This window comes from Talaromyces proteolyticus (assembly GCF_021365285.1).
Source record: "Talaromyces proteolyticus strain PMI_201 chromosome Unknown BGW36scaffold_2, whole genome shotgun sequence".
NCBI lineage: Eukaryota > Fungi > Ascomycota > Eurotiomycetes > Eurotiales > Trichocomaceae > Talaromyces > Talaromyces proteolyticus.
Window position 1 is genome coordinate 1884333 of NW_025764278.1, and position 12630 is coordinate 1896962.

Sequence of the window (12630 nt, forward strand, 5' to 3'; positions counted from 1 at the left end):
TGACATCCAGTCTTGAATTTTACACTCTACGTATCTATTCTTCTCCTCCATTGCTGAATATTCACAATCAGGATGCCAGTTTCTTATTCTGCTCAGCAGGGTTTGGATCCTCTGCAGCGAGCCTTCAATATGTTCATCCTGAACCTACCAACAGGAGATTTGAATGAGCTCATTTCCTTCGCTCGTCACTCAAGTGGCAAGGAACAGCCATTCGCCGAGAATTCTATCCTCAGGCAAGCTGGTGAAGTCCTCAAATCAATTTCTTTAAACGATGATGGTCACGGAATGCCACAATCTCCAAGTGTTAGCAGTCGTTCTAGTCGCAGCAAGAATGGGACTGAGAAGAAGCTTCGTCCATTGAATAGCTTTATCGCATATCGAAGTATGAACATGTTCCCCCTTTTAAATTTCTTCGAAATTCAATGGCTAACGGAAAATTAGGTTTTTACTCTACTATGTTTACGGATATGACCCAGAAGTCCAAGTCTGGGATCATCAAATACCTTTGGCAGATCGATCCTTACAAAGGAAAATGGGCTATACTCGCCAAGGCTTACTCTATTTTGCGTGATGATCATTCAGACAATGTCTCCCTCGATACATTCCTTGACTTGATGGTTCCTTTCATTGGACTCATTCAGCCTGCAAGCTATCTGGAAGCTATGGGATGTCAAATAATAACGACGGCTGATCAGCAATATCAGGTTCAGAGTATCTCCTCTACTGGTCCAGATGCCTCTAATTCTGCTACAAACTATTCAGTAGCAGATATTGTGAATCATTGTTATGAATGCGGCTATATCAAAGATTCGCCTTGTGCTGAACTACCCGACGACACTACTCAAGTCCCTTTCGCAGCAAAGCCTACTATTTTTCCAATTCAAACTGATCAAGCGCCGATTAATCTGGATGATGTCAACCGTATAGTACAGGACACTGAGCTTTCTAGGCCTGTTGATGCCGCTATGGGACAGACTATCAAAAGCTATCTCAGTGTTAACCAACCTGTTCGAACTCAATACGAGCTTTTCAAGATCATCGATGGCGCGGTTGTTGACCTGAGTGAAGCTAATGCAGGCGATCCGGATTTCTATGCACCATTCAACCCTGCCGTTCAAGCATTCCCAACATTTGATCCAATGGCAAATGATCCATTCGATCCATACAATATCAACGAAATGGACTTTTAAGTCTTTCGGCGCGGAAATATTACCTCTTATCTATGGCCTACGTTGTGACGTGAAAGACCTAACTCTTCGTCGACCAAGTTTACGTTCTCATATTTTTTCTCCTCTACCAACCCCAGCATGTTCGACAGTTCTTCATCCTTTACCGTACGGGCTGACGGCAATATGGCAGGGCGGGACAAGCCGATGCTTGCTGTTTGTTTGGGCAAGAAGGATGCTATGACTTCCGAAGTTGACTGTCTTTGCTTTTTCAAGTTCATGATTATAATGATTTCCTTTTTCGTCAGGTTTTCTTTTCTCAAGGTGTTTTTTGCTTTTCTCCTTCCCTCAGTCCCGGCTCGGAATTCTTACGTTGCTCCCGTCCAGCTATCGAAAAATGATTTCAATGTCTTTCTTTTTGAGGACAGTCGCAGGATTTCCAGGCAGCATCATTCAGGAAAGGGATATGATATTGCATCGTTGTAGTCGCATTAGCGTTTGCATGGCCTGGCGTGTGGTGTGAAGCTGGTTAATAGGAATAGGGGTTTCATTGGAGCAAGTGATGGTTCTTTTCTTTTGCTTGGCGCTTTTTCTCTCGCAAGAATATGTAGTCAGCCTGACTGCCATCGCTATACTCGTTATCCTGTGATTTAGCAATTTCTATCTAATGGCAAAATGCAGCGTTTCCAAGTTTCCTGGTCTTCGTGGTGGAGCGTAGAGCTGGCAGTCACGGGCAGGTAGGGTGGTTTCCTTTTTTCCCACACCATCCTGAAGACTGTCCCTACTGCATCGTCAACAGCGTACTGCCTGCAAGGATAATATTTCTTTCAGACCATGAAATCCGTGGATTGCGTTGATGCTAGGGGAACTTTTGCTATGCACGTACTATGTCCTCCGTCTCTAATCTAACCGCTGTCATCGCGTATGGTCGCTATTCCTCAATTCAGTGACTAACTACTGAAATAACACGGATCCGTCCAAAATCCGATGACTCAACACCCCCACGACTTGTATTACTGTGCGAAGTTACATCGTGAAGGAACGGGCCCCAAAGAAACATGTCCTATCCATGCCAGTCCATGCCGCCTCGACCTTGTAGGCAGGAACCAAGTCGAACAAGAGTCAGCGAGACAGCCACCGGGAGGCACTATCACCACAAAAACACATGCAGACACTCTTTTACTTAGGTTTGAGCAGTGTAACTGGTCCGTCTACATTCAGGGTCCTCAACCCTCGCTTGCCGACGGATTTAGTATATCAATTGGGCAGATCTCCCGGAAGCGAAGAACCACCATCAATCTCTTTGTCTTCGCTCTCTCGACATCATCCATACGAATGGTACGTTTCAGTGACGAGGCTTTGCGCACCGTGTCATGGCGGAATGTCATTAATGGGAAGGGAGAAATATGGATCACACAAGACCCGAAGAAAAAGCACAGATGCATTACGATCCACACCATAGTTTTTCCCGTTGCGTTTGGGCTTCGTGCATGTATGAAATCCTGACAATGGGTTCACCCGATCTAGACCCCATCCCAGAAAAGGTCATTATTCTTAAGAGGGTGGCGGTAGGAGAAGAAAAGAGCTATTTGACGCTTGCAGATATGGGACAAGGATTGCACGGTCTTCAATTCCAGACTTTTTCCCCCACTATGCCCGAAATGTAGAACCAAACAATATCGGACAAAGAACGTGATAAAATTACGGGTCCTTGGCTTCTTTTGGCAGCAGCAAATGCATTGACCGTCCAATCCTCGCAGTATGTCCCAGTTCCGGCGATATATCGATTGTTTTACTCGGACTGATTTGCCATAAACTTCGTCCCATTGTGGTGAATACAAATTTTGGAAAGGGATGCTTCCCTCGGAAAAAGCAATCTTTCATGTAGTCTTACGGCAATTGAAATCTAAATCCGGATGACTCGGGGAACAATTCAGCATATTGCCCGTCGTTCGTACGACATAGCCAATATCAACGACAGCCCAATCGTCCACGTGGAAAAGATATCCCGGGAAATTTTTACCAATACACATTTAAAGAAAACAATAAGACACTTCCAGACCAACAAGCCGCCTCACGCTTTAGACCAGCCCGGCACCCAGCACACTCAATCCGAACCTGTGTGGAGATGGAATTGTCTTCAATGATGATCCACATACCCCAGGCATGGAACAAAAGACTCGCGTCGCTCGAGTTTTACACAGCATATTCTAGTAACTAGTCTCCAGGCCTTCGATCCAACTCTAGGCATAGACCACACTAGTTTATCCATTTTCCTGCGCGTTGATACTAGCTTCATACTTAGTATACTAATTCTACATTCCATATGCAACGGGTCGGGCCAGGTATTAAAATGAGAAAAAATTAGGTGGATCAGGTTTATAATGGATACTTTATTCAGGAACATGCATATAGCAGAACCAGATGGAATCGAATCCATAGCCTGTCAACTTCTGTGCGAAATAACCGAGGGGACCAAGATCGGGCTTTCTCCATGATAGGTTGTCAGGAGTTTACATTACTCCTTACTATTATAGCCCTTGCGTGTATGAGATAGTGTATACGACCTGAGCATGGTCGGTAGTCCGTATAAAGAATGGCTACATAGTTATAAAAAAGAAACATAGTCAAACATCAATATGTATATATCTATAGCTTGTTAACTGCCGTCAATCGCCCGATCCATCGTCCCATGTAACAGCTACACAGCAGAATTATTCCGACAATCATGTATCCCTCCACCCTCGAAAACGTGTATGTGAATGCTGGAGCACATGTAGAATTGCTCACCTATGCATAAACACTGCACTTACTGAACACAGCATCATTCAAATACAGAGCCAACAAATGGGTTCAGTTCAGTATAACACCACATTGTTGCACCACAGGATAGATACTATAACTATGCCCTATAGATCAAAGATCAACCGAGTAAGAAAGAAAGACTAGACTTAATGCTTGATACTCGACAGCAACTATACAAAAAGTCAACTAGCAAACATATACACTCTGGCGCAAAATAAGGCAAACAAAAGATCGGAGAAGGGTGTGAATAATACGACTATTTCCTTCCTTTTTTCCTCCTACATGGCAAAATAGATAATAGGCGCTCTGTACAACATCTTCTGGTAAACCCGTGACATGTTCTCGGCCAAATTACTCTTCTTGATACGAAATCTTGCGCATCTCGCCCAACCTCGTGCGAGCTCGTGAGAGTGCGTTTTCGAGTTGGAGAATTTCGACCTGTAGATTAATGCCATATTAGTAGGGTTCTGTTGTGAATATAGAACAGGGGTATGGCTAGGACAAACCTGCTGCTCCATCTCCTGTACTTTGAATTCGTGTCCACTCAATTTTGAGTAATCAACAGCATCGCCTTCATCCTTGTTCTTCTCCGCAATGATCTCCTGGACTTGACGAACAAGACTCCTGCAGGCTGCACCAACGGCCTTGCTGGCACTTTCAAGCCGTTCTTGTGTCTTGCTCATAAACGTGGCTTTGACGCGCGACGCAGCCACCAGTTGCGCTGTGCTGGCGGCAACGTCGTTACTCGCGACGATAAGTTGTTCAGGGGAGTTGCGGCCGGAGATAACCCCGTCGGCCGTTTCGATCAGTCGGTTCGTAGAAGTGGCAACCGCCTTGGCTGCAGAGATCAGGCCCTCCGTCCAGCGGTTGTTCTTCTTGTAGAAGGCTGTTCGAGAAGAGCTACCCCGGCCTTCGCGGACGATCTCTTGCTGGGATTCGGTTGCGGCTTTGATGAGCTCGGCAATGGCACTGGTGATTGCGAGGGCAGCTTCTAGGATAGTGTCGCTTACGCGGAGTTCATAAGTTGTGTAACCATCGCGAGGCTTGTTTCGCAACTTGGCCAGGCGTGCAACAGCGGCATCGATCGCGTTAGCCGCCTTCTCGAGTTCCTGGTCGACAAGATCACCAAGGTCGCCAGATGTGCTGATCTTGCTGCCCTTGGGGGCAAAGGTATCGACGAGCTTGGAAAGGCTCTGGAGGTCTCGCTGCACCTCGAGGTTGTTGTTGACAACAACGTCTGTCTTCTGCAATGATTCAAGGCCCTCCAGACGGAATGACTGCAAGCCACGGAAAAAGCGGATAGTTGCCAGTGCGGGCTTACGGACAGCACCAATCAGCTGGTCGTTACTTTTATCGTCGGTCGCAAAGCGAGTAAGACCCTTCGTGTTGCTCAAGACATCAGACACGGAACCAGCAAAGATAGCAACTGTTCGGATGATTTCGGAATGAGAACTGTTGGGACCATCGGCAATGAAGTTGTTGAATGCAGTAGAGAACTCAGTGGCGGAGGCAGACGCCTTTTCAATCTGAGACAGCACATATGGAGGAGATGCATTCTGGTTACCAGCTTGCATGGAAGACTCCAGCTCATAAAGAGCGTCGTCAACGCGCTGAACACCGCTCTGAAGAACCGAGTCGATGATATCGTTGATTTTGGAAACCGTGCCATGCAGAACTTCGTCGATTTGGGAGTCAAGGGCATGGTCCGCATCTCCTTGATTCTACATAGATCAGTATATAACGTCACACCGTGTAGAAAATCAAAACGTACCATCTTCAATTCTTCAAGCTCCATGAGCGCTTGCTCCATACCAGATTTATAAACTTCAATCTCCTCGTCCTTCTCGCGCAGGGCAGTGTGGTGATCTTCACTGAGCTCGCCTCTAGATGACGCAAACTCGTCCAGGGCACGGGTTTTGTTCTAATAACATTAGCACAAATATCAATCTAGAAGTAAAAGAAATACAAACCCGCAATGCCTCTTCCAGATCTGCCATTTCACGATTATACTTAGACAACATGGAGGAAATCTCAGTGCCTTTCTGTCTCTCTGCGTTCTCAGCACGCTCGATAGCAAGCCGGAGCTCCCGCTTGACCTTCTCGAGCTCATCCTTGTTAGTTCCGGTCAAGCGATCCCGGTCATGCAGGGCACGATCACGCTCTCTAATCATATCAGCAAGCTCGAGATTCTTCGTCTTCATCTCCCGCTCAAGCTTCTCGCGCTTGTCGATGGCTTCCTGTGCAGAAGCGGCTTTCAGCTTCAAGGCCTTTGTTGTTTGCAACAAATCCAAGTGTTCTTGTCTTAATTGCGAGTACAACTTCGCCAGAGCCTCGTATTTGGTCCGCCATGTGTTGACTTGCTCTTGTAGAGCCTTGATTTGATCGTCTTTTGAGCTCATCTGCAAATTGATGTTGCTGTTCAAATTGTTCAACTGCTCCTCGAGATCCTTCATCCGCTTGTCGTACTGCTGCAGCAAAAGCTGGTCACGTTCATATTGCGCACGAGCGTTGAGGTTCTCCTGTTCCAACTCAGCCATCCGGCCTTGCGTATGCTGTGCATATTGGTCTCGAAGAAGCGTTTCGTGAGCGAGTCGTTGCTGTTCAGCTTGTAGTCGTTGTTGCTCCTCAAAGTCGCGCTGTGCTTGTTGCTGGGCGAGCATTTGTTGACGCTGCTGGTCCTCCCATTGCTGCTGCAGCCGTCGCTGCTCTGCCTCAAACTCTTCCTGCTGACGCCTGGCTTCGTTATTCCAGAACTCATTCATTGGTTCTGGTTCTACAGCTGCCGGCTTGGCCGGTGGAGTAGCCTCTCTCTCAGTCTCCTTCGCTGGTCGTCTGGGGAGTGCTGGGCGTTGTTCGTCTTCTTCGGACAGCAGGCTTGGAGGATCCTGTGGGAGCTTAGGGATGGTGATTAAGCTCGTGAGATAACGCAGATTCGAGCATTCATAATAAAAGCGAACTAGACGGAAGTGCTGTGCGTCGTAACGGCTGCGAAGAGGTTCAAGAGCCTCGTCATCACCAGTAGCTAATACATAAGTTATTGGCTTTCAACATCAAGACAAAAGAGATAACTCACTCGTATGCATCGCTCGTAACATGCTAGTGATGAACTTGTAAATTCCATAACTTTCCTGAACCAGAGGTACCAAAGCGGATATCCTGCATTCATTGTTCGTCCCAAGTTGGAAGTGAGAGAAGATTAATTTTTGGAATATATCAATTTGATCTTGAAGAGTCATTAACTCGCTGATAGTCTCGTAGCTAAAACATGTCAACATTTGTCACACTTCGGTATACTTGAACTATCACAAAACCTACCCCTCATTCGGGTCGTTGATAGACTTTAAGCTGATATACTCTTCGTACTCGAAAAGACCTGACCCATACGATTTAGTCTCTGACTGACATGCCATTGACCCAAGTCAAACCTACCATTGAACCCTGAATGGTTGCCGTGAAATTCTAGCTTAGATTGCAGAAAGGTGACGTATTCATGAATCAAAGGACCATATCCTAATTATTCACAGTCAGCATCCCCTCTCTTCCTTCTTCCGTGTGCAATGCAACGCACCCCGCATGCCATCAGACCCGACACCGCTCGTCAGACTAAGAATCCAATTCCGATGGTTTTGAGCTTCTTCAAGTACGACCTGATGGCCTTCTTGAAGAACTTTGTGGATCGTGATAAGAGCTTTGAAGGTTTGCACTTCGTCTGCGAGGATCGGTTGGCTGCAAAGCGAACCAAATTAGTTCAGACCCATAGGTGCTTATCATAGCTATCACGTACACTTTCATACCCGCCCAAAAGGCAGCAGAGGACTTGTGGTCCCATGTATAAACGATACAGCTCCGCACATGTTTTCCTAGCGAGGAAATCAGACACATACAATATCAGGGATCCAAAGCGAGGGCGAAAGGTCACGCAATCAGTCTGGGTGGAAGTGGCATACGCTTGGGTGCAGTTTCCTCTATAGTAACACATCAGGTTAGCTTTATTCATATCAAGAAATAACTACAATCCAGAAGTGAATTTCCGTATGCACATACCAATACTAGTAGCTTTGCGGATATTGACCGCGAGATCGGCCTCGGTCCTGCGCGGCAATCATGAGCATATTCCAAAATCTGCAACCCTAGGTCACTGTATCTTATCACATACCTGCTCATATTAACAGGTTGTCACTAGTATGCACTCAAGAGGACAGCAGCAAGTAAGGTAGGGTTGTCGCCAACGGATAGGTAGCTAAGGAGAGCAAACAAGTGGTGGGGACGAGGCGACCTTGCGCCGGTTGATTTGGTGGTCACTCTCGCATTAATTGACAAAAGATAAGAGAAAATGAAGACGAATGAGAAGCTGCAAGAAACTGTTTTCAGTCGCAGTCGAATTTAAGGTCGGACACAGGAAGTAGAGTTGATGTAATGACGTTCCAAGGTCCTTTTGGTGGTTGCCTCGTGCACCACAACGGTCCAAGCCACACTAGCCGGTTCCTGAGGCAGGCAATATGGAGCATCCGGTCTTGGCGTGGCAATTCGCCGCATGGACGCGTCGTCTATGTCCATACAATTGTTCTGCCTGTTATATAGAAAATGATATCCGAGCTTGCAAGAAATCTACTCAACTTGCGACAACAAGTATGATTTGCTTTACTACATGTATGAATTTGCTTGGCCGTCCTCGAGGAACGTTGGCAACTTCGATTGTTGTCTAAGAGCCACTCTTGTCTAGAGCTATAAAAGCCTCAAGGAGATCTGCTTTCAAGTCTTCTAGATCCTCCACACCAACGCTTACACGAAGTAGGTTCGGCTTCTCAGATGGATCGACTAATCTCCTCCATTCCAGCTGGCTCTCGACTCCTCCAAGACTGGTTGCATTTTGAAAGAGCTTCAGCAGCCCGGTCAATCGACGAGCCATGTCTTCATCCAGCATTTCAAGAGCAAATACAGGCCCAAACCCATTCGGCATCTGTTGACGCAACCAATGCATTTCTTCAATCTGCAAGCTAGCGTGTCTGACCGCACTTACGGTCCTCTTGACAACATTTTTTTCTTGACTCTTCAGCTGATCCTCTATCCACTGCACCAAAGCCGTCGCATTCTGGCTCTGACGCTTGACTCGCAGATCTAGAGTTCGAAGGCTTCGAAGGCTAAGCCATACCTCAACACTGCCGAGAACACTACCTAAAATAGTGCGCTGTGAATGTAGTTTGTCGAACCATTCACTTTCTCGAGCAGGCGGAATGCTCAATGTCCCGCAGAGTAGATCATGGTGACCTCCAAAGTATTTTGTTCCACTATGTATGATTATATCGGCACCAAAGAGAAAAGGGTCCTGGATGCCGGGAGGGCCAAATGTCGAGTCTACGACCAGATAGGCACCACGCTTATGTGCCTCCCCTGCAAAATACTCGATACTAATTGCTTCGCCAGTCGGGTTGACAGGTGTCTCTAGTTGAATCACATCACCCTCGCGGAGTGCATCGAGGTCATCTAAGCCGAGGATCTCACACCCTGTCAATTGCCGATGCAATTCAACGACATTTCTACTTCCATAGTAGCCCGGTCCAATGGCCACTCGCTTCGGCTTCAGAAAGACAAGATAGGCGTGTACGGCAGCCACACCAGATGCATAGGTCAGCGTGGGACCATGAATCAAAGCGGACAGCACAACTTCTAATCGAGTGCGGGTTGGGGTACGGGTGCGAGAGTAGATATATGGCCCAACCTGCAAAAGTGGTGTAAGGCTGATTACTTTCGGCATATATTGTCTATTCAGGAAGAACATACAACAGGTCCCTCTGGAGCTTCCTGGTTATTGACTTGGTTTATATACCGAAAGGTTGTACTGAGGTGTATTGGAGGCGCAACATCAGACTCTTCAGGTAGTTCGTTATCAGCATGAAGAGCAAGAGTGGCGAGATTCCCGCGAGCAGCCATCGCGAAGAGTCAATCAAAGTCCTTTTATCATAATCCAGGATCGCTACCAAGAATCCGATAGTTTTTAATGGACGACGGACTACTGTGCAAGGACAGGGAAGGGTCCTTGATAAATCGTTGTTCTCCAGTCGAACAACGGCTATCCACGGGCCTGTTTGGTGGAGTCTTGCGGTGAGTCACTTGGGGTATGTGGGTGTATTCATGCCCGAGCCCATGTTATCGCACAAGCCTAATAGATAAGGCTTGGGTCTAGTTCAAGAAAAGTCAACTTGTTAATTATTATATTTTATTTGATAAAACAAATGATTTATTTGAACGAGATTATAGAGAAAATGTTATATGTTGTGTTATACTACAGCCAAGTTACATGTCCATATAGAGACTCGACTAATGATACATCAATAGATGTAATATGGGATCATGACAATAAAACCAAATATAGATATTCCGTGGAAAAATTGCCCTACGAAGTTATTCCTAGGATAAGACAGCAGTGATATTTCTAATTCGTATTCTCAATTGGTGACAAGAGCATGATAATCAAATCGCACTATAATTCGTCAAACATCAATAGTTATTCGCGGTGATTATTGGGGGCCTTCTGCTTCTGATAGTCTTGGATATGTGCGAGTTTAGTTTTGTTAAGAGCTGAGAAGTCTTTTTGGGCTTTTCCTCACTCAATTGACGTACTCCTACCAACTTTATAAAGGCGACAGCCTGGGATAATATCACCAAATACACGAAGAGTACAGGAGCATAGCGAGAGTTAGCCTTAACGAAGTTTCAATTATGGATTTTACTATAATCCCTGTTACACATAGAATCGGGACCAAGTTTACCAAAATAAAAAGTTATCACGGTATACTAAACATCATCTCTTCATTTTATTCTGATACTGAAACGTCTAAAGACTGTTTTCTACACCGCTTGGGCCATTATTTACCAAAGAAAGATGTTAAACAGCATGTTTACAGCCCACAGGCCTTCTTACTACAAATTTCTGAAGAGTTCCGTATCTCAAATCTTCTTAATACCAAATGAAAAATGCTTTGAAATTTATGCTAATGAATACATGTATACATGAATATTTTATAACGTCATAATATAGCTAGAGAGCTAACGGGCGTGTTTTTTTTAAAATAACTTCAGTGGTATACATTCAATATCATTGATAGCCTTACATCCCAAGGATGATTTAAATTTATAGAGCTTGATATTACATGTAATAATATAATTAGTGTAAAAAGGCAATTCATTACATAAAGTTCTTATCTTAACCTCTATATTTAATCCTCCTTTTCCAAGAGCTCTTTTGAATAAGTATCTCTGATATCTGAATTCAAATGTTTGCTACTGACACGCTGGATGGATTCTTTATCTAATAACCTGCGAGTGCTCTTCTAGTAGCCCTAATTTAAGTGATTTCGATCTCAAAATATTTCATAATAGTAAAGGTAATATTTAGACTAAGCAATATTATTCAATAATATAACAAGGAATATAAAGAATTTCAAATTATCTTCATTCATTACTTTATGGTTACACGGAATAACTTAGATTTAGAGATGACTGAAGGATGTATATTTAGTGAACCCCTACAAATAGGTGTAGCCGGCTTCGGCAATTTTGGTCCTCCCGTCGGGCAAATTGTAAATGCCGCTTCAGTGTTACTACTAAGGAAAGAAGATGTAAAGAAGGTAAAAAAACAATCATAAATAGCCAGAACGTACCATACAATATTCAAGGTGAACCTTGAATCATTCGTGATGAAGCTCCTGTGACAATGAAAATCATTCTGACCGGAAGTACCGGCTATGTCGGTAAAGAAGTCCTCAAACAATGTCTTTTGCATCCCCAGCTATCTTCTATCATTGCCTTGTCACGACGAGAACTCGACGTCACAAATCCAAAACTTCGCGTCATTATACACTCCGACTTTTCGCATTATTCGCCTGAGATTCTCGCCGAAGTGAGCAGCGCCGATGCTTGTATCTACTGTCTAGGTACAAATGTGCCAGTCCGACCCGCAGAATTGAATCGCAAGATCAACTTCGAGTTTGCCCTTGGTACGGCCAATACCTTCTCAGCAGCATTCATCGCGAATAAAGGACAGGAACAGAGAACATTTAAGTTCGTCTATCTCAGTGGCGCACTCACGGAGAAAGACGAGAATAAGAAGCTGTGGTTTCTGAATGAGAATAGAAAGATGAGAGGAGAACTGGAGAATGCTCTTATTAAACTCGGCCGTGACACCAAGAAAGGAGGGTTTGAGGTTTATCTGGTTAGACCAGGCTTTGTTCAGCCTGAGGGTGCTTCGGTACGCAACTGGGTTGCTGGGAAACTGGCAAATTCGATTATGGTGCATCATCTTGCCGCGTCCATACTGCGAGTAGCGAGAGACGGTTATCGCGAACCACTCATAGAAAACGATAAACTGAATAGTTGGGGAAAGATTGCCGTAGATTCTGTTGCAACCCGCAAGCTGTGAAGGATTGGCTCATGAGTAGAAGACTGTATCGGATAGCATATCTTAGAATAAATAGAAATAGTAGTTGACTTATCTTGTATGTTATTTTTATCTGCTTCATGTTTACCGATTAAACAGAATAAATTAATGGGATTGCGATCATATCAATTGATAACTGTGTGACATACTCTCGATTACATTCACCCTATCAATTGATGGAATTTACTTGTGCCTGGCCACGCATCAAGATGCCTACATGTA

General features: G+C 45.0%; 5 protein-coding genes across 5 annotated transcripts; 3 read left to right on the plus strand and 2 right to left on the minus strand.

Annotated features, from left to right (window-relative positions):
• Positions 1-72: 72 nt before the first annotated feature.
• On the plus strand, positions 73-1190 carry BGW36DRAFT_286833 (alpha mating-type protein MAT1-1-1; the record flags this gene model as incomplete). Its single annotated transcript, XM_046210456.1, has 2 exons — positions 73-382; positions 442-1190. 2 exons carry the CDS (start codon positions 73-75, stop codon positions 1188-1190), a joined length of 1059 nt encoding a protein of 352 aa, XP_046076753.1.
• An 817-nt stretch (positions 1191-2007) lies between these two features.
• Positions 2008-2694, plus strand: BGW36DRAFT_369899 (uncharacterized protein). Its single transcript, XM_046215180.1, has one exon. It carries the CDS (start codon positions 2154-2156, stop codon positions 2670-2672), a length of 519 nt encoding a protein of 172 aa, XP_046076754.1. The 5' UTR covers positions 2008-2153; the 3' UTR covers positions 2673-2694.
• A 1628-nt stretch (positions 2695-4322) lies between these two features.
• Positions 4323-7853, minus strand: BGW36DRAFT_393990 (putative cytoskeleton assembly control protein Sla2; the record flags this gene model as incomplete). The annotated part of the gene is made up of 9 exons (XM_046217868.1): positions 4323-4409; positions 4478-5692; positions 5743-5892; positions 5942-6993; positions 7045-7229; positions 7287-7344; positions 7401-7481; positions 7540-7697; positions 7756-7853. 9 exons carry the CDS (start codon positions 7851-7853, stop codon positions 4323-4325), a joined length of 3084 nt encoding a protein of 1027 aa, XP_046076755.1.
• A 660-nt stretch (positions 7854-8513) lies between these two features.
• BGW36DRAFT_369903 (Cys/Met metabolism PLP-dependent enzyme-domain-containing protein) lies at positions 8514-10259 on the minus strand. Its single transcript, XM_046215181.1, has 2 exons — positions 9753-10259; positions 8514-9690 (listed from the first exon to the last, which is right to left on the minus strand). Exons 1-2 carry the CDS (start codon positions 9900-9902, stop codon positions 8674-8676), a joined length of 1167 nt encoding a protein of 388 aa, XP_046076756.1. The 5' UTR covers positions 9903-10259; the 3' UTR covers positions 8514-8673.
• A 1330-nt stretch (positions 10260-11589) lies between these two features.
• On the plus strand, positions 11590-12494 carry BGW36DRAFT_369904 (uncharacterized protein). Its single transcript, XM_046215182.1, has one exon. The coding sequence runs from the start codon at positions 11686-11688 to the stop codon at positions 12388-12390; it is 705 nt and encodes a 234-aa protein (XP_046076757.1). The 5' UTR covers positions 11590-11685; the 3' UTR covers positions 12391-12494.
• Positions 12495-12630: the final 136 nt, after the last annotated feature.

Bases quoted from the DNA above. Each gene is read 5' to 3' on its own strand.
- BGW36DRAFT_369899 (XM_046215180.1), top strand. From the start codon at position 2,154: ATGACTCAACACCCCCACGACTTGTATTACTGTGCGAAGTTACATCGT.
- BGW36DRAFT_369903 (XM_046215181.1), bottom strand. From the start codon at position 9,902: ATGGCTGCTCGCGGGAATCTCGCCACTCTTGCTCTTCATGCTGATAAC. The intron at 9,691-9,752 runs GTATGTTCTTCC...CCACTTTTGCAG, and splicing joins AAGCTCCAGAGGGACCTGTT to GTTGGGCCATATATCTACTC.
- BGW36DRAFT_369904 (XM_046215182.1), top strand. From the start codon at position 11,686: ATGAAAATCATTCTGACCGGAAGTACCGGCTATGTCGGTAAAGAAGTC.